Genomic DNA, 25207 nt, shown 5'->3' with positions numbered 1-25207 from the left:
GCTGAAATTCATGTAAGTTATTATTTCGTGATGAATAGAAAGAAGATATAGAGGGAAAATTTATTGTAATTTGCAATAAAATAGTCACAATTTTGGCCAACTGATATTTTGGGTTACAGTACTTACTTCCCTAAGTTCAGTAAATGTGTGTTTGCTTTAAGGTATAAGGAAGGGATAAACTATATTTATCATCTTATACCTCGTTTATTTTGATGTATAAAAAATTCGGGCAGGTTGTATAATTTTCCGGGCAGCTCCTTGTTCCTTGGAAAATGGATAATTTTATACTTAAGAAAGGGTGATATAATTTTATACCACTTTATAAGGAGTGGATAAATATATTATCCTTCAAACCAAACAAAAAAAATGTGGTTCCACTTTAAGGATAAATTTATACCTCATTATATTATCTTTTAATTTAGAGGGATAAAAGGCAAACACACCCATAAAATACAAGATTGAAATGGATTTTCGTGGAAGAATTTGAATTTTTTTATCTATCACTAAAATATGTAAATCGTTGAAATGTCATTTTTGCATTCGGGCTAACGCTAATATTTGAAATTTGTAGAATATATGATTTTTTTTTTTTCAATTTAGTCTTGAAGTTTTAGAAACATAGTATAGGTTGTTATGAAATTTAACCCTCCAATTTTATGAAATTTCATGTTATGCTTATAAACACGTTCACTCCAGTGTGTGACGTTGATGCAGCTTTTTTTACTGCCCCAGGTGCAACAGGAATTGGGATGGTGCTCAGGAATAACAAAGGTTTGTTTTATGCACTCGCACTTGTTGTTTGCCTGGTCGGAGTCATGTTGAGGAAGGCGAAGCAATGTGAATTTGAGCGGCGCTATCTTGGATCAAGAGTTTGGGGTAGGATTGCAAATTGGTTACAGAGGCTTTGGAGCTTAACAACAAGGAGGATTGAACAGAGTTTGGAGCTCTCATTAGCGATTGCAAGGGTCTGCTCCAAGAGTTAGGTACTGTCTGTGTTAAGTATATTAGTAGAGACTGTAATCTTATGGCTTATACTATTGCTCGATCTACTCGGGATTCTGTGAACCCACATGTGTGGACCGAACCACCAGATTTTATGGTTGGTCTTCCTATTTTCGGGTGTCACTGTTCATCTTTATAATATACCTAAAATTTACCTAAAAAAAACACGTTCACTCCACATCCTTATACCCATAAAAAAAAAAAAATTAATTACCATAGAATAATGATTTCAGTTATCAAATTAAGAATGTGATTAATTTGAATGTCACCAACATTTGAATTAAGAAAGTATTCTTTTTTTCATATAAAAATATTTGAACAAATTATTTAATTACTCCACCGCTAAATACAAGTAAGTTGTTCGTTTGAGGGAGAGAGAGCCATCAATGGCTTACACAAGGAGCGAAGACCATTAAATACTTCAAAAAATCTACTGTACATCCGGGTTTACCGTACTCCCGGGTTGATCCGTACCCAAATCCTAACCCGCATGCTGACCCAAATCGTGTAAATGACACTATTCAGTTATACAAATGACACTGCCTGTAATTAACACTATGTTGTTATACAAATGACACTGTAACATTTTAAAAATGTTATAGTATCATTTTCAATCTTATAGTGTTATTTAAAATATTATAGTGCCATTTATAATTTTATAGTGTCAATTACAGGAAGTGTCATTTATATTTCTGAATAGTGTCAATTATCAACAGTGTCATTTACAATGTTATAGTGTCATTTATACGCAGTATCATTTGTATAACAACATAGTGTTAATTACAAGCAGTGTCATTTGTATAACCGAATAGTGTCATTTATACGATTTGAGTCAGGATGTGGGTCATGATCTAGGTACGGGCCAACTCGAGTGTACGGTACACCCGGGTGTACCCAAGACCACCTCTAAATACTTTACCTCTTTTATTATTATTACTAGTGTTACAATCGTATGATATACAATCTAATATTTTATTTTCATTCTTTTTAATAAGAAAAATATGTGGTAATTCAATATCTATAGTACACATTATACAACAACATAATTGATGTTAATTATAATCACGAAATAAAGAATACAATAAAAATATGGATAAGTATAATTAGTATATGTCTCTAATTTTGCATTTATTTTTTTAAAAATATTTCCAACTTACGTTTAATATTTAGAAATATGAAAGTTTGAAAAAGTTGTAAATTTATTTTTTTTAAATATTTCCAACTTACGTTTAATTTTTAGAAATATGAAGCTTTGAAAAAAGTTTACTAAATTTTTGTTGAGATATTAGATGGAAAAAAAACAATGTAAAATTTGTGAAAGAATTCGATGAAGTAATTCATCTTCTCTTTGGCGGCTCGATATCGGGCGTAATTATATTAATACTACTATTTTTCAGACTTTGAACTTCTTAAAAATAAATGCAAGTTGAAAACTCTTTTCAAAACAACTATAAATTAAAATAGAAATTTTATTAATGCCAGAAAAAAAAAGGCGAGAGGGGACAAAGAACAACGAACCTAACCATCCGTGCTAACACAACATTAGCACAAATCAGGCCTCGTCAAAACCTACTAAATGAAAACCTAGTGGGAAAAACATCTAGCAGGAAAAAGAGTACCTGTTTACCAACAACAGAAAGCCAAAACACATGAAGATAGCTTCCGAGCTTCGGACTAATCATCACCCAGAAAACTATCCATATGGACGCTATACCAAAGACCAGAGCAACAATAGAGCTTCGGACGAATCATCACCCTGTCATCACTCCTATCTTTAGCAAGCCACGACAGACCAAGCAAGGAACAACAACCAAGAACAAAAAGAACAACATCAAGAAACATGCCCAAAGCAAAATTAACAGCCAAAGTACAGTCCACCCGGTGCTCGCAAAAAAGACTGAAAGAACGCAGAAGAGAGACAACCAACCATGAAACTTGAATTGTCACTGCTGCAATTTCAAAACAACTATCAATATTCAGGACATAAATTATACTACTCCCTCCGTCCACGAAAAAGAGTCCCATTTCCCCTCTTTTTTTTGTCCACAAAAAAAAGTCCTGTTTCACTTTTTACACAATTATACCCTTTATAACTTTATGTATTTACTTCATTTGCCATTGAGGACCCACCTCAATAATTAAAAACTCTCCTCACTTTAAACTTAATTAAAGACAATTAACCATAAAATTCTCTCTCTTCTCTCTCATCAAACCTACGCCCTTCTTCCCCTTCCCCTCTTCCCCGGCGTGGTTTCTCCTCCGGCGAGGCTCGGACCCGACCTACGCCCCTCTTCCCCTTCACCTCTCCAGCAGCAGCTAGGTCGTCGCCTCTGCCGCCGTGCCTCGGCTCACCGCCCCCATCAACTCTTCAAACCCTATCTTCTAGATTTGCGCCGCCTATCTCCGACAAAGGTGACGCCTCTCTCCGGCGAGGCTGCCCCTCCTAATGGCCTGAGTCGGTGACCATTGATGGCCTGAGTAGGCGGCAAAAAAGAACGTGGCGGTGGCAGGGGGATTTTAGAGAGAGGCGCGACATCGGTGGCGATTCAAGGTGAGGAGCCACGTGCACAGCGTCGCGCCGCCTCTCTTCACCGGCGAGGAACACCATCGTCGACCACCCCTCTCATCGACGCAGCAATTAGCAGCCGCTAGAGGACCTGTTGCCGCTGTCGTCGCCCTCCATCCTTCGCTCTCTCTATTTCTCACTCCAGATCCAGAAATCCCCCCTATCTTCTCAGGTAACAACGGCAATCCCTCGTTGTTTGTGAAATTTCGGCAACCATGGCTGCCTCCAGCCTCAACTCCCTCTCACCGTCCGGACGCACGGCAACTACAAGCTCAGATTTTTTCCAAAATGTTCATTTACTGATTTGGTTCTAAATTTGAGTGGGAAAATTGATTTTTCATTTGAAATGTAGCTATAGCAAATCTGAGTGTATGCTTATTTCTTGTTCATTTATTGATTTTGTTCATTTAGTTCAAGCTTGGTGAAGTCAGTCTCTAATTAAGGATTCGATTTGTTCCCAGTCTTGGCTTTGTTGTGTTTATTTATTTGGATTTCTTGTGCTCATTTCTTTGGATTGTTTTGTGTGTATAAGTATGGTGCTTTCAGTATGAATGTTAAGGGAGTTAGATTGAGTTCAGTCTAATGAAGAATTCGATCTCTTCCCACTTCCCAGCCAAAGTGTTAAAGGGTGACTGAATTCAGGTTTAGGCGAGATTTTCATAGCTTTCAGTCTAAATAACTTCAAAAATTAAATTAGGATTAAGCATTTAAAATTGTTATTAACACTACCCCTATAAATTTACTTCTCTCTCCACTTACACCTACTTTAACAATTTTTTTAAAACCCGTGCCGAGTCCCAAATGAGACTCTTTTTCATGGACGGAGGGAGTAGTATTTATCTGATGTAAAGGTGGGAAAAATATATATCTATAAATATGGACCACTTATAGTGGGATAGCATAAAAATAGAATACGGGCCACTTTTAATAGAACAAAGGACATAAATTATATAGGAAAAAGAGTAGCTATATGTCACCAAGGATCCGTGGCGCAATGGTAGCGCGTCTGACTCCAGATCAGAAGGTTGCGTGTTCGATTCACGTCGGGTTCAAATCTCCCGATCCAAAGATCCGTTTTCTTTTTTATCTTTTTTCTTTTCTTTTCTTTTCGAAAACGTGTTGCATTCTAATTTATTAACTTTCACGACTTTCATTTTCTTAACATTTTCCATCTCCTCTCTCTAAACCCTAAAATCTTCGAGTCAAAACCCTCACTCCCTCTCTCCTTCGACAACACCAAAACCATCAATGGCGTTACGCAGCAAGCTCCGATCACTGACCCTCCGGCGCTTCTCCACCTCAATCCTGAGCCCGGACTCCAAAACCCCGCTCACCAGCAAAGAGAAATCGCGCGCCGCCCTCTCCCTCCTCCGCTTCGAGAGCAACCCGGAGCGCGTCCTCGACATCTGCCGCGCCGCCGCCCTCACCCCCGACACGCACCTCGACCGCGTCGCCTACTCGCAGGCCATCACCAAGCTCAAGAAGTCCCACTACTACGAGGGAATCCGCTCCTTCATCACCGACTCCCTCGCCCGCCCCGATCTCAAATCGGAGCGCTCCGTCTCGCACTTCATCGTCCTCTACGGCCAGGCCGGCCTCGTCAAGGACGCAGTCAAGCTGTTCGAAGAAATGCGCCAATACGGCGTCGCGCAAAACGTCAAATCCCTGAACGCGCTGCTGATCTCCTGCATCATGGCCCGGGAGTACGGGGAGATGAAGCGGATTTTCACCGATTTTCCCGCCAAATACTCGTTAGAGCCCGATTTGGATACATACAACACCGTATTGAAAGGCTTCTGCGAGTCCGGTAGCTCGAATTCAGCGTACTCTGTTCTGTCGGAGATGGAGAGGAAGGGCATACAGCCTAATGCCACCACATTTTCCGTTGTGGTCGCCGGTTTCTACAAGGAGGAGAAGCTGGGCGACGTGGAGAAGGTCGCTGAAGTGATGAAGAAGTTTGGGGTGAAGCACGGGCTTGGCGTCTACAACGCTAAGATCCAGAGCTTGTGCAAGCTCAAGAAGTCCGAGGAGGCGAAGAAGCTGCTGGATGAGATCTTGGACAAGAAGATCAAGCCTAATTGTATGACATATGGCCATCTGATTTACGGGTTTTGTAAAGAGGGGAAGTTGGAGGAGGCCAAGGGCTTGTTCAAGGAGATGGTGGATAGGAAGTTGAAGCCGGGGACGGAGAGCTACTTCACTTTGGCACACTATTTGTGTAAAGGGAAGGATTTTGAAGCTGCATTGGACATTTCTAAAGAATGCATTGCAAGGGGTTGGGTTCCCAGCATAACAACCATGAAGTCGCTTGTGAATGGTTTGATCAGCATTGAGAAGGTTGAGGAGGCTAAGGAGATCATTGGCACGATGAAGGAGAAGTTCTCGAGGCACGCCGATGTGTGGACTGAGATTGAGGAAGGATTAGCAGCTAAGTAGAGAGAGCAATGGGCATGATGTTGCAGATACGTTTTTCTGTTACCTTGTATCGTTTGTCTGCAATAAGCTTAATTAGAGGATTTTTAGTTGTCTGAGATGATGGTTTATGCAAGTTTTGCTATTTCTTTTTCCCATTGAATTTGACTTGATATTTTGTTTCATAAATTTACTTGTGTTAGGTTATGGGCTTTAGAGTTTTATAGGAGGTTCTGTCTCAACTTGCACATCTGCTTCTTGTTTGTTCAGATTATAATAGATTGGAAGCTGCTTTTACTTAGCTCTGGTTATTTACATCATTTTAAAAGGTGTTCTAAGCCTCAAGGCGTTTTCCAATGTTTTCCAATGGCGTAAGCCTGAGGCTAAATTATAAAAACACATGAAAATCATAGCAAGTACTCCCTCTGTCCACTAATTGTTGTCCCATAAAAACTTAGCAAATATAATAAAACACATGAAAATTGCAACTGGTTATAAGTCTTTGTAATTCGAGTTGAGCGGGAGGGAGATAGAGCCACACAGATGGAGGGGGAGAGAGAGAGTAGAGCGTCTGTTACTGTGTAGGTTTTTCTCCCTAATCTTGACTTGATTTTTCTTTTGATTCCCATTGAGTTTTGAGGTTCAACAATCCAAAAAACCGAAAAATAATTCAGAACTGAAACCCTGAATGCACCTTGGTGCGCCTCAACACAGATGAGGCGTCCACCTCGTTTGGAGCAGGTGAGGCGCCCATTAGAAACGCCTTCGTCAACCATGATTTACATATTTCAATCTTCATTTTGTTTAAGTAGGGATTCAGACAATTTTGGTTTCTCCATTGCAATTTATTACACAAAAACTTGTGTGAGACAGGCCCAACGTGAGATGAGTCAAGATCCCGATCCAGCCCCATATTTCAGTCACATAAGTTACAGATATGCTGCTAGAGGGTCTTGACCTGTTTCACGGTGAGACGCTCTCACACAAGACTCTTCAATCGTGTTAACTTACATCTACATTCGAACTATCTAATCTTCAACCTTTATTCTGCTGAAATCTACTCTGGAAACAGTTATTTTGTGATGAAACACTTATTGGTCTCGTAGTTGTAGATGCTACATCGGTTGAAATACAAAAGGACAACATCTACTATCGATTTTGTACAAAATGTAAGTTTAATGTCTCTAGTTTTGTACGAGTATATATTAACAATGGAACTTAGAAAGTCATTGCAAATATATATAACACCAAAACACAAACTAAATGCCAATATAGTGGTCTATGCATTATTTGTTGTAGTAACTGTTCGATTATCTTATTCTGATAATCATTTTTTGGGGAAATATTTATTATTTAATTTGTTATATGAAGGAATCATTATATCTTAAAAACCCTTCGAGGTTATATAGGAAAATATATAGTATTGCCATTTTGAAATTGGATATGCAATATCCAACTTTATCTTCCATGCATCTCTCTCCCTCTCCCAAATATCACGTGGTATATATTACATTCTAACATGATTAATGGTCATGTTTTGTCCCCTTTTAATATCCAATCAATCTTTTTAGTATCAATCAATCTTTTTCTCAACCTTCCCTATTTTTAAGGCCTGTCTGCATTTTTTAGTGATAATTACCTTCCCCTTTTCAGGTGTTCATCTTTTGATCACCACAAGTGTAAAAAGGTCGAAAATGAAGCGCAATCTGTATTGTTGGTGATGATCTTAGAATCCTGCGAGAAGGGTTCATTTCAGATATTATCAGGAGTTGATTCTGACGTCATTTTCTGTTTCATAGTGTGATAAGAAGGGGCTAATACGAGGATGAGGAGTGTTCTAAAAGCTTCAAAAAGTTCTCTTCAACAGATCAAGTCAACAAAATACAATGCCGTGGAGGCGTTGTCATCTGCAGTTTCCAGAAGCGTTTCGTTGAATGCTGGTTAGGGCCGTTATGCTACATGTATCTATTGTGGATGCAAGTTCTCATACTTAATTTTGTCATGATTTTTATACAAAAAGAGGTTATGTTGAACTAAAAATTGATTGTGATACATTTCTTTATGGATTTTTCATCTCCAAAACACGATTCTAGGACCCCCATCAAAGATAAAATATATGCTTTGTTTCTCTCTGTCTCAAAAACCATCAAAGATAAAATATATGCTTTGTTTCTCTGTCTCAAAAACCTCAGCATCTCATTGTTTGAAGTTTTGATGAAACTGAACAGCTGCTGGCAAACAGAGGAAAATACCGGAGAATACGACCAAGCATGGCATGGTAGCACCCGGTAAGGTATTCACCTTCCAAGAACTGGCGAGTGCGACAGAGAACTTCAACCCCGACCTTCTAGTTGGTGAAGGAGGATTTGGGAGGGTATACAAAGGACGCCTCAAGAAAACAAAGCAAGTAGGTCCTCATCTTTTCTTTCTGCAAAATCCTCGCGTTGAGTGATAGCCGCTGCTTTGTCTCCCAGGTAGTGGCTGTGAAGCAACTTGATCGAAACAAGGATCAAGACAACACCGAATTCCTCACGGAGGTCTTGGCACTGAGCCTCATTCAACACCCGAACCTCGTGAGCCTGATCGGATACTGCGCTGATGGCCGGCAGAGGATTTTGGTGTACGAGTATATGCATTATGGATCCTTAGAAGATCACCTTCTTGGTAGATATCATATAACTAACTATCAATGAATTGCTTTTTGTTTGGAGCAATGCTGTATGTTTCTTGATGAATCTCATTTGCAGATCTACCTCCGGACAAGAGGGCATTGGATTGGTTCACTAGAATGAAGATAGCAAGGGGCGCAGCGCGGGGGCTGGAGTACTTGCACGACACTGCATGCCCGCCTATCATATTCCGGGACTTCAAGGCGTCCAACATACTATTAGACGAGGAATTCAACCCCAAACTGTCCGGTTTTGGGCCGGAGGAAAGGGATGAGGTCTCGACAAGGGTGATGGGGACATACGGGTATGCTGCCCCGGAGTATGCCCAGACGGGCAAGCTCACGACCAAGTCCGATGTCTACAGTTTCGGGGTGGTACTTCTCGAGATCATTTCGGGAAGAAGAGCTATTGATAGCAAAAAGCCACCAGAGGAGGAGAATCTAGTTGCTTGGGTTAGTCAAAATTCTCTCCTATTAGTATATTCTTAGGGGCGTTTATTTGGGTGATCGATTAAATTGACAATATATATGGTTGAATATTATTAAATAAGTTGAAAATCATTCAGTCCATCAAACTACGTTGGTTGATTAACCTATATTAGTTTTACCAAGTGTAAAGTATAGTAAATAGAAGTGGTCTCCTATAAAACCGGTTTTATGGTGAAATCGTATTACTTCAACATACAAATGATACTTTAACAATCATTTGTATGTTGAAGTAGTATCATTGTGAAGATAGTTTTACAATAAAATCGATTTCAGAGGAGTTTGTGTAGTAAATAAGGGTTAATTATAGTTTGTATTTCAAATTTTTAGCGTTTTTCAAAAGTTATCATTTTAAAAAAAGTTTTGATTTATATTTCGCCCTGTAGAATCTTGCGACAGAATCATGAGTCACCGTCATCATCGAATCTTGTAAGATAGAACATAAATTAAATATTTTTCGAGATTGAGGTTTTTTTAAGTGACATTGTATGTTGTGGACATTTTATAGCACATCGAAAGTTGGGTATGGTAGCTTTTGACTATAGATCATAACACACAATCTAATTAGCATCATAAATAGCAAATGCAGCAATATCTAAATATTTGGAAAAATATTATGCTATATATCTTATACGAGCGTTTTTCCCACATTATTGTTATCTTATTTGTTTTATATATTTAATTTGATTATAAACAATATCACATAAATAGTAATTGAAAATTTGAAATTATTAATTTTATAAATTACATAAAATTCAAAATTTGATTTGTTCTTTCAATTAATTATTTGAAATTTAAAGGAAAAATGAATAAATTGAGTTTTGATTGTTATTTAATTTATAAAATTAATTATCTCAATAATAATTTATGGAATATTAGCATCAAAATAAATGTATTAAATAAAAATAATAATATTAATGCGGATTAGACGTGAGCGGGGCTCACATAAAATACCTAGCCTAACATTTTTCTAGGTACTCAAATCGATACATTTATTATGAGAGAAATAATTGAAAGTGACATTTATTTCCTAACATTTTTCTAGGTACTCAAATCGATACATTTATGAGAGAAATAATTGAAAGTGACATTTATTTTGTGTTAGACATAAAATGATAATGTGGTGTGGAATGTGAAAATGTTAGGCGAAACCATTACTTAAGGAGAGAAGCAAGTTTTCATTGCTGGTTGATCCATTACTGCAAGGCGAGTTCCCCATGAAAGGGCTGCATCAAGCTCTCGCTGTTGTGGCAATGTGCTTGCAAGATGAAGCCAGCACTCGACCCCTCATCGAAGATGTCGTCACGGCTCTTGAATATTTGGCCGTGACAACAGATGAAGAAATTGCAACTGAAAAAAATGTAGACATGTAATATAAACGTGACAAGTTTTTTGAGGACGATTATTGTTGTGTCATATTATAATTACATCTAGTGAGTCACGTGCTGATCGACACGAAGTCGTGTTGATCAACACGAGTTGAATTATATGTGAATATATAACTTTGATATTACATCTCGTGTTAAAAGTGGTGAAGGGAAATTTGAGGACAACTAATTTAGGCGGAACTTCACAAGTAGAATTAGTAATTTATTTTAATATTTAACATTTTTATCTTTTGTTGGAGAAATAGTGTTATTGGGCTTAGGTTTGGAGCCCAATTGTGTATTATTATTTTCTATTTTGTAGTCCATTGGGTTTCACGGTGTAAGATCATTTACAACACCGAACAAGGCGATACTAATTGAGGGTTTAAATTTTATATTTCATGAGTTTTTGTTATAAATTTATAATTAATATTTTACATAATTTAACTATATTGGTAAAAAATTCTCAATGAATTTAATTTGTGCCATATACATATACTAACATATATGTTCGATTACAATTAATATTCGACAAATAAGATAAATTTCCTACATGCTCGTCTAAACATAAAGAACAAAATTATAGAATCATACTCGTCTAAACTCATCGAATACAAATACACTGTCATAGTTTGAATAAAAATTTAGCTCGTCATATATATATATATATATATATATATATATATAGGGAGAGGTTCAGGAAAGAACCATAAATAAAAGAAGACCGGAGAACCATTTTCAGCCATTCGATCATCAAGATCTACGGTGGATGCATCATCTTGTTGGATGAATGCAGATCCTGGGTTCGAATCCTGAAGGGAGCATTTTTATTTATTTATTTGAATGCATTAATTTTAACAGCGGATGCATTAATTTTTACAGTGAATGCATTAGATTTGATGGTTCTCCCATTCTCACAAATAATGTAGTTCTCTCTAGAACCACACCCTATATATATATATATATAGGGAGAGGTTCAAATAAGAACCACTAAATAAAATTAGAACGGAGAACCATTTTAAGCCATTCGATCATCAAGATCTACGGTTGATGCATCATCTTGGTGGATGAATGCAGATCCTGGGTTCGAATTCTGAAGGGAGCAAAATTTTTATTATTTTCGGATGCATTAAATTTAATAGCGAATGCATTAATTTATATAGCAGATGCATTGATTTTAATGGTTCTTATGTTCTCACGATAAGTGTGGTTCTCATTATAACCACACCATATATATATATATATATATATATATATTTAGAATTGCAAGAGGTATTTATTATATAATCAAATAAGCAACCCGTACGCAGCGGAACCTCTACAACACACAGAGGTGGAAAAACAATCGCACCCAAGCGAAACCACTACCCACACAAAAGTGAAAAAACTACCCGCACGTAAATGAAATTTAATCCAAAACCTGTCACAAAGAAGAGTCTTTGGATGTCTCAGCTCGTCATATTGACTCTATGCATAATTTTCGTTCCAGTTGGGCTTCATGCTACACTTCGTAAGTTAAATACAATAAATCCCCTACATGCTCATCTCAATAACATAATACAATTAATTAATCAAATTATAATTAGTAGAATTCGAATGAAGCTCATGATCCTAAACTTTTGCGAAATAGGTTAGAGATCCAATTTAATAATGGTCGATTATCTAAACGCGTAGAGAATGAAAATGAACTCAAACAACGAGAAAAGTTCATTTTATACTATTTATTTATTTATTTATTTTTATTTATTTTTTATTTTTTTCAAGTTCATTATATACTTTGATGTAAGGTTGGTGATTAAGAAAATGAGGAATGACTCTTAACTCTCTAAGTACGACGATCCTGATGATTATGAAACTTCATTTCAAAAAGCACTTGTGATCTACGTGTGCATCAACAGTTTTTATACGATCCTGCCACAATTGAAAGTTTGTTTAGTTACACAAAAATAATCCATTAATTAAATGTTTATGCTCGTGCAACAGTTTCTTTGTTTTAGATGTTGTAGCTTGGTGTATGACATATTTGATAATGTGCTCGTAAAAATTAAATCAGAAAGTGCTTTTGATTTAGTGCTTAAGGTTCCTTGTAGGATCGAACACTCTAATGTTATGTTATGGTGGATCCTAATAGTATCATTGGCATGTTTATATAATGTTGCTTAATATTCCATCCGTCTCATAAAAACATGAATATTTGTGAGTGGCACAAATTTTAGAAAATATAAAGTGTATTGTGAATAGAAAAGATGTCTCATTTTATTAAAAATTATAAAAAGTAAATGGATCGTGGTAGGGTATTGTACAAAAATAAAAATATTCATATTTTTGTGAGACGACCCAAAATGACAAAAAAATAAATTAAAAAAATACGAAAGACGGAGGGAGTATGCAACATCCCGTCTACAATTGAACATGTTGATGGATGTAATATCTCTCTCTCTCTCTCTCTCCCTCTCCCTCTCCCTCTCTCTCTCTCTCTCGTGTCCTTAGATAGTACTCCTCCCGTCCACGAAATAAACTCCCAGTTGGGGTTCGGCACGGAGACTAAGAAAACTGAAAAAGGTGGTGTAAAAGACTAAAAGGGTAGTGTTTATGTATTGTGATTACTTTTACTAATCTTTAACTAGCAATTTGATAATAATAACAATAATAACAATAAAAATAATAATAATAATAATAATAATAATAATATAATAATAATAATAATAATAATAAGAATAAGAATAAGAATAAGAATAAGAATTTGAATAATAATAATAATAATAATAATAATAATAATAATAATAATAATAATAATAATAATAATAATAATAATAATAATAATAACAATAACAATAGCAACAACACACAACAACACACAACAACAACACAACAACAACACAACAACAACAACAACAACAATAATATAATAATAACAATAAGAATAATATGATAATAATAATAATAATAATAATAATATAATAAGGATAATAATATAATAATAACAATAATATTAATAACAACAACAACAACAATAATATAATAATAATAATAAGGATAATAATAATAATAATAATAATATAATAATAATAATAATAATAATAATAATAATAATAATAATAATAATAATAAGAACAATAATAATAATAATAATAATAATAATAATAATAATAATAATAATGATATAATAATAAGGATAATAATAATAAGGATAATAACAATAATAATAATAATAATAACAACATAACAACACACAACAACAACAACAACAACAACAACAATAATAAAACAACAACAACAACAACAACAACACAACAACAACACAATAATAATAATAATAATATAATATAATAATATAATAATATAGAATAATAATAATATAAAATAATAATAATAATAATAATAATAATAAATAAGGATCATAATAATAATAATAATAATAATATAATAATATAATATAACAACAATATAACAATAATAATAATAATAAAACACATAATAACAATAATAATAACAACAACAACAACAATATAATAAGAATAATAATAATAATAACAACAACAATAACAACAATAAATAATAATAATAAATAATAATATAATAATAATAATAATAATAATAATAATATAATATATAATAATAATAAAATAATAATACAACAACAACATAACAATAACAATAACAATAATAATAATAAGGATAACAATAACAATAATAAGGATAATAATAATAATAATAATAATAATAATAATTAATAATAATAATAATAATATATAATAATAAATAACAATATAATATATAATAATAATAATAATAATAATAATAATAATAATAAAATAATAATAATAATAAATAATATAATAATAATAATAGTTTAGGGGAGACTAATTACATAAGTAATGGTGGAATAAAGTGGGCCCAATAGATAAAAGTGTAGTAAATTTAAAAGCAAGGGAGGGTATAATTGTCCAAAAAGCAGAGTAGGAGTTTATTTCGTGGACAAATATTTAAGGGCAAGTAGGAGTTTATTTCGTGGACGGAGGGAGTATGTAGTATTAAATTTGAACCACACATTATGTACATGTGGCGCACTTAAAATGCGACACGTGACAGTGGGCTTTCAAGGCCTCCCAAGACAAAATATACGTAGGGGTAAATGAGAATAAAAATTTTGGATATTAAAAAGAAAAAATCCCTCGGTGGCCACATTTCCACGAATATCATTTCCACTTTTGCTATTTTGGTATGTCCACAATATCATTTACACTTCCATTTATAGCAATAGAGTCCACAAACTCCACTCACAACAACAATGTGACTCAAACCCCACTCACAACAATACCCACTACAATCAACTATATCCACCACTTTCTTAAAATCCGTATCATCAACGAAGTGGAAATATGGACAGTGGGAGAACACAAATATGCATATAATCTAAACACAAATATGTATAACATTGCACACAAAAATATGTATTGCACCGCTCGATGCTGCTCACTGTACGCCGTCTTAATTATGCATATAATTGAACATAAATATGCATAACATTGCACACAAAATATATAGTTAAACACGAATATGCATTGCACTAGGCGACGTGGCAACATCATTGAAATACCAGTCTGCCCTTATACACATGAAAATTCTCACAGCTACGCGAATTAATACCAAGAGAAGTACCAACGCAACAGATAACAAAAAAAGAGATAAACAAGAACACACGATATGGTAACCCAGTTCGGTGATAGAACACCTACGTCTGGGGGCCTTGCCCAGGGAAAACATTCCACTATGTGAGATTAAGTTACAACAGGACTTACAAAAAGACTCTTTCTTTCTACGCCTCTATAACTTCCCAAAACCCCAACAACGATGAAATATCGAAACTAGACAACGACTAACCTTCTAGCTGTGAACACTGACGAACACTACCTAATCCCTTTTACAACTCAACAACTCGAAGAACAATGACAATAATATGAACAATGAAATTGCATTATTCAAACCCACATGGAAAAGCAAATAAACAGATCCTACTCACAAGTATAACTCGATTTGGAAACTTGCGAACGGACAACGAAGCATCAATCTGGAAACTCGATCTGTAAACTCACAAACAAGAAACTTACTTTGCTCAAACTAACATGAACAACAAAGTAACAAGAAATAGAACATACGAGCAAACCAAGGATGTTCTCTTGCTGCAAACCACGCTCAACACACCAACTGCTTGATAGAATGCCAAAACCAGCGAACCCTAGCTCCAAGAGAGAGAGGGTATTTATATGTGAGAAATCCCAAGTTTCCTTCAATGATAAGGACTCTTCTTTTAGGTCTTGCAAGCCAATCCAAAATATACACAAAGATTTCCTTCGAAAATCACCCAAAAATAGGAAATAAAATCTTCAAGATATGAGCTTATCTAAAGAAAATTCGTCAGACTTGGTAGCACTTCTGATAGCTCTGTTGGTATCAACGGCTAAATCTGTATAAATGACAAATATAGAATAGAGTATACACTACTCTAACAATCATGCATATTTTTGTGTGTGTATATATATATGCATTTTTGTGTTCAATTATATGTATTATATGCATAATCAAGGCAGTGAGCGGTGCGAAAAAAAAACCAGATAGATTTTTAGAAAAAAATAATATGTATAGACATATATATATATACATATTAATATTTGAAAATTTTATCCTATTTTGTCCCTATGTGTATTTTGCCTTGAATAGCACACTAAGAAAGAGGCCTTCAAAGTCATTCGAGTCAAAATACATGAAGGGGTAAAATGTGAATACAAATTTTAAATATTATATATATCTATATATTTGCACTGTGTCGCCACCTTGATTACAACGTAAATATGCATATAGTTAAACACAAATATAATATAGATATTCATGATGTTGCCACATGAATAATTTTTTGTACCTATTACTTGATGGGTCTCCTAGTGCAATGCATATTATATATATATATATATATATATATATATATATATATATATATATAAGTTGACGAGCGGTGCGAAAAAAATGCTTTAGATTACATTTTTATTTTTTTTATTATTTGAAATTAATATTTTTTATTTGATCCCTAGGTGTATTTAGACGAGTACTCTTTTTTCATTTATCGTTTTTTCCCTCACGGGTTTTGCGATTAGAGGTTTTAACGAGGCTCGGCCCTTAGTCTGCTTTTCTGTGCTTTTAAGGGTTTAGATTTTTTCTTTTTTTTTCTTTCCAATAAAATATCTATTTAAAAAAAGGGTTAATTACGCCAAAAGCCATGAACTATACCCCAATTTTCAACTTTTCCATGAACTTTTTTTTTATCAAAAATTCTCTGAACTTAATGTGTTGAACAATTTTTCCAAAACTTTCAAGAATCCCCAAATTCATAGCTGACATGGCATGTTTTAAGTGACAGGATATATGATATGGCATCGCCGGCGGAGAATTGAAACGACGTCGTTTAATTGGAGGTAAACGACGTCGTTTAACATCAGCCCCCCTTTCTGAGCCCTAATTTCAACGGAGGCGAAGGTGGAGGAAATCGGCGGAGGATCAGCGCCGGAGATGCAGTGCAGCGGCGTGCTGGTTTCCAGCAGCGACCTCGCACAGTGTTGGTTTGCTATTGCCCGTTCTCGTGCGGCGCCAGACGCTAACCTTATCGCAACAATTGATGTCTCTTCGATTTTGGATAGAGGGGTGGATCTGAGGGGGTGGACGACGGAAGGAGGTGAAATTAGGGTTTGGGGGTGGGGGAAACGGGGGAGACGAAATTAAGGTTGGGGCGCCGGATCTGCTTTCGCCCTCTCCCTTCCCTCATTTCTCGCTCTCTCGATCGGACGACCATCGGCGAAGAGCCAAAGCCGCTCTATTCTGCTCTGCTTTGCTCTACTATACTCTACTCTGCTCTACTCTTCTATACTCTGCTCTACTTTACTCTGCTCTGATCTACTCTGTTCTGCTCTACTCTACTCTGCTCTGCCCTCGGACGACCATCGGCGAAAAGCCAACGCCGCTCTATTTTACTCTGCTCTGCTCTACTATGTTCTACTCTGCTCTACTCTTCTATACTCTGCTCTACTCTACACTGATCTACTCTGTTATGCTCTACTCTACTCTGCTCTTCCTTGCTGTAAACCCTACCCCCTCTCCTCGAAGTCCGGCGACTGCACAGCCATAGGGTTGTCGCTGCAGAGCTCCAGATCCCCCACCTTCTTACGCCTCCTCTGCGCTTCGATTGGACAACAACCTGACCACCACCGTGCAAACGAAGAGAATACATGTGTAACTGTTTCTGACATGGAGGAGGAGTTCGTCGGACATGGAGGAGGGAAGGCGGTGGGCGGTGGAGAGAGAGGGGGCGGCGAATCTGGTGGGACGGTGGTGTTCGCCGGACATGGAATGAGGGGAAGAGAAAGAGAATGATTTTTTTTCCAAGTGTCAATTTTTAGTCCAAATAGACGCCATGTTAGCTTGATATTACTACGTAGGCGACAAGTCAGCCCGGAGCTTCACCGGAGAAAAAAGTATGGAAAAATTGTTCAATACATTAAGTTCAGGGAATTTTTGATAAAAAAAAAATCATGGAAAAGTTGGCAATTGGGGTATAGTTCATGGTTTTTGGCGTAATTAACCCTTAAAAAATTCATGTGGATCCCAAACTTATGCATATTTGTATTTAACTATATGCAAAATCAAGGCGATGAGCGGCGGCGAGAGGCGTATCCAGCAGTCGCCGAGATCAGATAGCCACCACCCGATGATCACGCGACCAATGAGGCTCGTACCAACACCACCACCAGAAATGTTTCAATTTCTTGACCTAACCCACACCATATTCAAATAACCTACAAGATTTTTATCTCCCAATCCAAATATCTCTTGTTTCTCATCTTTGGGTGCTACTAATCTGAAAAGAAACTGTTGGGCCCCGGAGGGATCGCTGAACAGGTGTATGGAAGGGGGGAATACACCTGTAGTATGGAGGGGGGAGGGGAATACACTTGTAGCCATACACCCGTAGACTATTTTTGCGGAAAACAAACAAACCAATCTTCAGTTGGAAAACGGCTGTAGACTGATACTTAGGAGGCTTCAGTATTTTGATTTCAGTCAAGCACAAAGCTATAACTGATATCCACGTAAGGCTTCAATCTAGAGTTTGTAAAACAGAGTCGAGTTACAAATCTTACTGACTATCAGTTGATTAGTCAGTTAGACTAATAACTCAGCAGCGGAAATTTAAACTTAATTCAAATAGCCTTAAGAAAGTTCGTCACTTAATGAAATCTTTAGTTACACTTTTCAGTTAAGCAAGTTCAGTTATAAAGCAATTTCGGTGCAAATAAGAATAACTGAAAGCATATAAAGAACACAAGGATTTTTACGTGGTTCGGAAAACAAGCTCATACATCCACGGCCAGATGATCAATCTGACAAACACTCTGGGCTAGTGTTTATGGGTGCACATCAAACCTTGAACTGAAATTCAAATTTTCAGTACCAACACACTAGGTTGGATTTCTCGCTCACTCTTAGCACGCTAAGACATACAAATACCTATTTCAACGCTTGGCTAAGATCTTTGGAGTCAGAGCCCTGGTCTGAACTCCTCTCTACTCAAACACTCTTTTCGCTCAGTTGAAAAAGGGGTTTGAAATCTTCCAACTAAGATTACTGAGAACAAACTCTCAAGTAATCGATTCTAGGCTTAGGATACAACAGGAGTTGCCTAGATTTCTAAGAGAGTTTAGGTAATCAATAAGATTGATTTTACAACGTTTGAGTACTCTCTTCTTCTATTCAAAATTTTATCTAAGCTAAGGCTGGCTTGTGATTTTGACAGAGCTTCAGCATAAGTCTTTGAATCGGTGAGGATTGAAGGCGTTCCTCGAGCTCTATTTATAAGTGAAGTCCCGAATATATCCGTTTTGAGAGATGGTCATCAGGATTTCAGCCGTTGTGAGACATTCTGTGCTTTGGGCTGAGGCTTCAATCTTCTTAGCTCCTGATTGGTTGAAGGTTTGAATCATTTTTGTCCTTGGAGTAGGGTGCGTCTGAATTTTAGCACGAAAAAGAAAAGTTGGTGTACTGGAAATGACGATCTTCATATCAGGTGCATTTAATGTTGTTGCAGGAGCATTTACTGCGGCGTGTCAGATACTTTTTACTTCAGTCCGATGAAGAATGTCGACTGATACTTGATTTAAACTTCAGTCCGACGATGACATGTGACACACGAGTATCTCTTGACTGATGACTGATTATTTTCAGCCAGGGTAAATCCTTCGGAAGTCTAGTTCCATAAGCTTCAGTTACGCTGTCTTCAGTCTTCAAACTTCTGTCGGTTGGTCTTCAGACAACAGTCCTATTCTAAGCAATTGAACTCTAACACTTGAGTTCAACAAGAAGACCTATGCTAGAAAAAGAAATCTAAGTGTTTTGGTATCATCAAAACTAGGGTAAGGATATTTTATTAATTTTCCAACAGAAACATGTTCATGGAATTCATCAATTGTGTGTTTTAGGTACAATAAACAACATTTGTTGAATTGCACAAAATCTCAAATTTAGTTTGCTTTATTGAAATCAAGAAAAGAAGTTACTTTGTCATAGTGCTAATGAATCTATAGCACTGTACAATTTCAACTATAAATTTAGTTGTGTCATAACTATCAACGAAAAGATTATCGGGACAGTGAAAAAGATTTTGTTTATTCTCAAATTAAAATATTACTATTTGTTGTCTATTGCACATATGGTCATCTATTCACAAAAATGCGGCAAGAGCTGTACCCGACGAGCGCCGAGTTTGGATAGCCGCCGAGTCGCTTAGGTAATTGATAAAGAATTATACATGCATATTTGCGTGTAACATTATATACTATCTAATCTCTTAGTTGTTGTTTTAGTCAGAGTATTTGTGAGCAACAACTTCCAGCGGCCATGTACTTAGTTTCAGTCGTTTTGCTTCTTTGAGAACCAGAATATTAGCTTGCTTACCAGAAACTAACATGTCTCAGATGTTGATTTTCAGCATCTGATGTATCCTATTAGTTTAAAGTTATCGTTAGAGACATACAATAACCCAAGGTTAGATGTAGCAAGTATATATCTTAGTGTCCTCAGCTTCAAGATGAGCTCCATGCGGATCAATTTGATAGCGAGCATAGACTCCTACGACAAAGGAAATGTTTAGTGTAACACCCCGCATTTTCCTCATTTTAAATATTTTGAGATTTATGTTTAAAAGCACTGAGATATAAAAATAAGTTATTGATGAGATAAGATTTTTAATAAGTTGAACTATTATGTTTTCAATGAAGAACTAGTGAATGAAATACTTTGAGGAAATAAAGATGTATAGAGATGAAAGATGTATAGAGATGATGGTTGAACGAGGATGAGGTTAAAGATGTCTTTTCTTTTGATAGTATGTTAGCCGAGTTCTGGCCTTGGAGTTCTGTTTTGGCCTAGGAGTTTGCTATGGCTTGCGAGCTCTGCTCGGGATGCGGGCTCTGGAATGCCATAGGTGAGGCGATTCCTATGGAATTGCCATAGGTGAGGCCATTCCTCTGGAATGCCATAGGTGAGGCGATTCCTATGGAATTGCCATAGGTGAGGCCATTCCTCTGGAATGCCATAGGTGAGGCCATTCCTCTGGAATGCCATAGGTGAGACCATTCCTCTGCTTGGTAGAGAAATCACCATTCCTCTGCCTTCGTCTGCCCAAACAGAGGGGAAGTCATTCCTCTGCCAGACAGAGGGGAAGCCATTCCTCTGCCTTCGTCTGCCCAAACAGAGAGGAAGTCATTCCTCTGCCAGACAGAGGGGAAGCCATTCCTCTGCCTTCGTCTGCCCAAACAGAGGGGAAGTCATTCCTCTGCCAGACAGAGGGGAAGCCATTCCTCTGCCTTCGTCTGCCCAAACAGAGGGGAAGTCATTCCTCTGCCAGACAGAGGGGAAGCCATTCCTCTGCCATTCGTCTGCCCAAACAGAGGGGAAGTCATTCCTCTGCCAGACAGAGGGGAAGCCATTCCTCTGCCATTCGTCTGCCGAAACAGAGGGGAAGCCATTCCTCTGCCCAGACAGAGGGAAAGCCTTTCGTCTGCCCAAACAGAGGGGAAGCCATCCCTCTGCCCAGACAGAGAATGCATTCCTTTGGCGAGCATTTCTCTGCTCTGGTGCAGAACCTACTTTAGAGAGAGAGGAGTCAAAGCAAGTGGATAAACTTTGTTAACGGATAAGATATTTATGCAAGTGGATAATTAAGCATGTGTTATTATCCAATACTTGATGGCTAAGTAAATGAGGTTATATATGTATAACACCTTTCTCTTTCATCCTCACCATAGCAGCCGTCCCTTTCATCTCACTTTTCTCTCTCTTTCTCCATCAACACCTTCCATTGTTGGGCATAACCAAAGCTCCATAGATCAATTCTACACCATAGAAAGCTCTTAAATCATGCTCAAAACATCTTTATCTCCATAAATCAAAAGCTAGAGTGTGATAGAAAGCTTGGTTTCAAGAAGGAGGATCTATACTTTTCTCTTCAAACTCATAGAGTAAGCTTCTAAACAACATGAATCTACTTATATCTAAGCTTTATGAGCATGTAAATAGAGGATCAAAGCATGAAAACATCACCTTATCTTTTCTTTGTAATTTTCGAAAAATACTAGGGTTGGAAGTCTTCTAAAATTTTGTCGTCTTCTAACTAGTATATGCATGCTATTAAGGAGTTAATTATTGGTCTTTGAGTGAAAAGCATGATTTGGTTTTGAGATATGGTTTATAAAGATGTTGGTTGTGTGATGTTGGAAAGTTGAAGTTCATGAAGAAAGTAAGGGCTTAAGTATAAAAAAATGAGCCTATGAGATTGAAGTTATGATTATTGATGGATTAAAATGATGGTTAGAAATGATTAATAACGTTTTTGATGAATTGGTTTGACAAGAAAATAGAGTATGATTGACTATGAGTTAATTGGCTAGCTTTTAAGCTACTGACTTAATGGTTTTAGACGGGGTATTTGATACCCAAAAATCTTGAAAATTTTATGGTAATCATATATAAGTGTTAGGAACGTTCATGTAAAATTTGAGGTCATTTGAACATCGTCTGATAACCTTTTAAATTATGAGTCTCTAACTGCAACTTTCTACCGAAAGTGTGGAAGAAACAGATACTAGAGTCACTTTTCCAGTAGCTTTTCGTGAGTTTATGGTTTCCATATTTTTATATGAACAAGATGAACATGTTAGCTAGCTACCCATAAAAGGTTAAGTCTTTTTGACAAGATCTACTATTTTTCTAAAATCAAAACTTTCAGTTGCACATAACTGTCGAATATGGTAGACTGTAGGAAAATGATCATATCTCCTAAACCACATAGAGTTTTGCAACCTACTTTTTTTAAAATGAAACTAGACGTTAAGAGGTTTCAAATGATATGAGTCCCAAACCCAGGAGAGTTCCGAGGTAAAGCAGTTTATTACTTGAAGTTGGGATAGAGTATATGAAGTCAAGTATGGTCTTTCACTAATTACACCTACCTTGATCTAGTAAATTGCATGTGTTAATGGTGATAACTATACACCTTAGTAATTCATAAAAAGGCTAATGGAGTATATATGTATGTTTATATATGTATATAGATGTAATACTTTTCCGAGATAAATATACTTAACCAAATTCGGTTCTCTTGAGAGATTTAACCACATGGTGAAGGCATTAAGCATTATGTGAGTTATCTGATATATGTTAAAGAATGTGTTATACCCTCATAACTTTGGTATGTGATTGTTATATGGGTTTGAGTATTTAGGAGTCGTTCTTTAAGGAACTGATATAACTTAAAACCTTGGTATATGGTTGATAATGGAAATAATGAATAATTAGGAAGTATTATTATAAGAGTGTTTTGTTACAAGGAGTGATTAGATACAAGGAAACAATGAGAAAGGAAGACTAGTACTTAGATAAGAATAGTAAACCTAGTGAGGTTTTGTCTGATTGACGTTTACTTTATTACATGATCGTCTATGCCAACGATGATATCTGAAGACGCGAGTCAAGGGCATAAGTAGGATTTCTCCGAAGTACAAGTACCAAAGCTAAGATTTCCAGGTGGGCATTACTTTCTAATACCTCTATTACAGGCTTTCTAAATGATGATTTTGATGATGTCTATAAGTTTTAAGATGATAAATTGATGTTTGAACTAATTAACTTGCCGAATTTTGATGACGACGAGCCTGTATGTTACCCTCTACGGATGAAACGATTTCGGGTCCTGCCAAAGGCGGGATTGTGTACACGGAGGTAACTGTGAGCTGTATACCGGGTTGGCCGGTCAGAAATGACCGTGAGCCGACTGTCAGGTCGGCCGGTTACGGTGCTTGAGAAGGAGGCCTACTTCTCAGTACCATGATGATGATAAGTTGTAGAAGTGGTACTACATGTTAAGTATTTATGACTGCAATCTATTTTTCATTACTTTATGATGCTTATAATTTATCAATTGCTTACACAGGTTCTTTTAAGTAAAACCCCTGTGTGATGTATAAATGGCAAGTTAAATGTATAGCTCTAAGAGCGAGATTGTTTATTTTCGGCTTATGTCCACTGAGTATTTTATACTCAGCCCTGCATGTATTTCTAAATGTGCAGGATGAGCAAGGAGAGAGATTGGGGGATCGCTGGAGGGCTGTTGTTCATAGACGACCTCTTGAGTACCGTATTTTACTACTATACGGTTGTGCATATAGTCGAAGACTATGTTCTTGAAACTTAATTAGGATTGTTACTCTCAGCTATATGTCTTCATACATATAGTCTGATCACGTTTTGCTGTGCTACTCTGAGCAATATGAATCATTGTAAATATTTAGCTATACTCCCTTTGTTTTTGTTGACTAGAACCTTGATACATTTGAATAAGTGAAGCCGATAATGTTTCTATTAAGTTTGATGATATTTTAATTGTTTCAACTTGAATTATTAGTAGCTTCCGCTTGATAAGTCTTTCAGATTTCCTTGTTCTACGCTATCATTTTATTAGTCGTATCGATACCCAATCTACGCTATCACTGGCTAGATGTCGGGCTGCGACAAAGTGGTATCAGAGCAGGTCGTTTGCTCTGAGTTCCATTCTTGATTAAGTTCAAACTCCTTGATTGAGTTAAACTTTCACAATTGAGCCAAATGATTGATTTCAACTATCCTTGAGTTGAGTAAATCTTTTGATCTCATTTACTCATGAGACTAAATCCTACCTTGAGATTGAGTCTAGCCTACCTTGAATCCTTAGGCTAGAGTGAAAGTAAGATTGAGAGTAAGTCTAAAACAACAACACCTCAGCGCCCCATCTCCTCCGGCTTATCAAGGTAAGCGTTATTATTGCATTGTTTATGTTGAATGTTGTTTTGATGTACTAACGAGATATGTAATGTTTTGATGGATGGAACTGCTTGAGGTGATGGAATATGATGTGAGCCAGTGGTTTTGGAATAAATGGAGAAATATTGAGGCTAGAATAGCCAATGCACCACCGTACCAAGCGAGATTGAGTATGTCATTGTTTGAGATATATCAAGTAAGTTCTTTATCCTTGATGTGATAGAAGTTAAAAATTTTATTTCAGGATGCAACGACATTTAGAAGAGATGATGTGTCGATGGTTCCGAGATATTAGGCCGCAGGAGG

At 36.4% G+C, this 25207-nt stretch overlaps 3 protein-coding genes and 1 non-coding gene across 12 annotated transcripts in view; all 4 read left to right on the top strand.

The window, feature by feature from the left end:
* Positions 1–24467, top strand: part of LOC131013670 (protein S40-6-like) — a 140247-nt gene extending 115780 nt beyond the window's left edge. Inside the window, exons 2-3 of one of the 3 annotated variants that reach the window (XR_009097770.1) lie at positions 23567–23629; positions 24173–24467. The gene's annotated coding sequence lies outside the window, so the exon portion shown is untranslated. Of the gene's footprint in view, positions 1–23566 lie in introns of all 3 variants that reach the window. The other 2 variants (XM_057941801.1, XM_057941802.1) reach the window with 2 other exon arrangements.
* On the top strand, positions 4549–4620 carry TRNAW-CCA (transfer RNA tryptophan (anticodon CCA)). Its single transcript has one exon. It is a non-coding gene; the product is annotated as a tRNA-Trp (tRNA).
* On the top strand, positions 4817–6169 carry LOC131013666 (pentatricopeptide repeat-containing protein At1g61870, mitochondrial-like). Its single transcript, XM_057941792.1, has one exon. It carries the CDS (start codon positions 4817–4819, stop codon positions 6002–6004), a length of 1188 nt encoding a protein of 395 aa, XP_057797775.1. The 3' UTR covers positions 6005–6169.
* Positions 6431–10903, top strand: LOC131013667 (probable serine/threonine-protein kinase PBL23). 7 transcript variants are annotated; one of them, XM_057941794.1, is made up of 8 exons: positions 6431–6948; positions 7053–7149; positions 7634–7667; positions 7780–7920; positions 8209–8391; positions 8459–8644; positions 8728–9101; positions 10280–10903. In XM_057941794.1, exons 4-8 carry the CDS (start codon positions 7806–7808, stop codon positions 10505–10507), a joined length of 1086 nt encoding a protein of 361 aa, XP_057797777.1. In that variant the 5' UTR covers positions 6431–6948; positions 7053–7149; positions 7634–7667; positions 7780–7805; the 3' UTR covers positions 10508–10903. The 7 variants fall into 7 exon arrangements, with proteins under 7 accessions (XP_057797777.1, XP_057797778.1, XP_057797780.1 ...); XM_057941795.1 differs by having other exon boundaries at positions 7634–7697; XM_057941797.1 differs by lacking the exon at positions 7053–7149 and having other exon boundaries at positions 7634–7697.
* Positions 24468–25207: the final 740 nt, after the last annotated feature.

Source organism: Salvia miltiorrhiza, chromosome 2, assembly GCF_028751815.1.
Source record: "Salvia miltiorrhiza cultivar Shanhuang (shh) chromosome 2, IMPLAD_Smil_shh, whole genome shotgun sequence".
NCBI lineage: Eukaryota > Viridiplantae > Streptophyta > Magnoliopsida > Lamiales > Lamiaceae > Salvia > Salvia miltiorrhiza.
This window is presented reverse-complemented; position numbering and strand designations above follow the sequence as displayed.

What these genes read in the sequence shown, in the direction of transcription:
- LOC131013666 (XM_057941792.1), top strand. Translation starts at nt 4,817, where the DNA reads ATGGCGTTACGCAGCAAGCTCCGATCACTGACCCTCCGGCGCTTCTCC.
- LOC131013667 (XM_057941799.1), top strand. Translation starts at nt 7,806, where the DNA reads ATGAGGAGTGTTCTAAAAGCTTCAAAAAGTTCTCTTCAACAGATCAAG. An exon ending in AAGCGTTTCGTTGAATGCTG is followed by an intron (nt 7,921 to 8,208) that starts GTTAGGGCCGTT and finishes GAAACTGAACAG; the next exon opens with CTGCTGGCAAACAGAGGAAA. An exon ending in CTTAGAAGATCACCTTCTTG is followed by an intron (nt 8,645 to 8,727) that starts GTAGATATCATA and finishes TCTCATTTGCAG; the next exon opens with ATCTACCTCCGGACAAGAGG.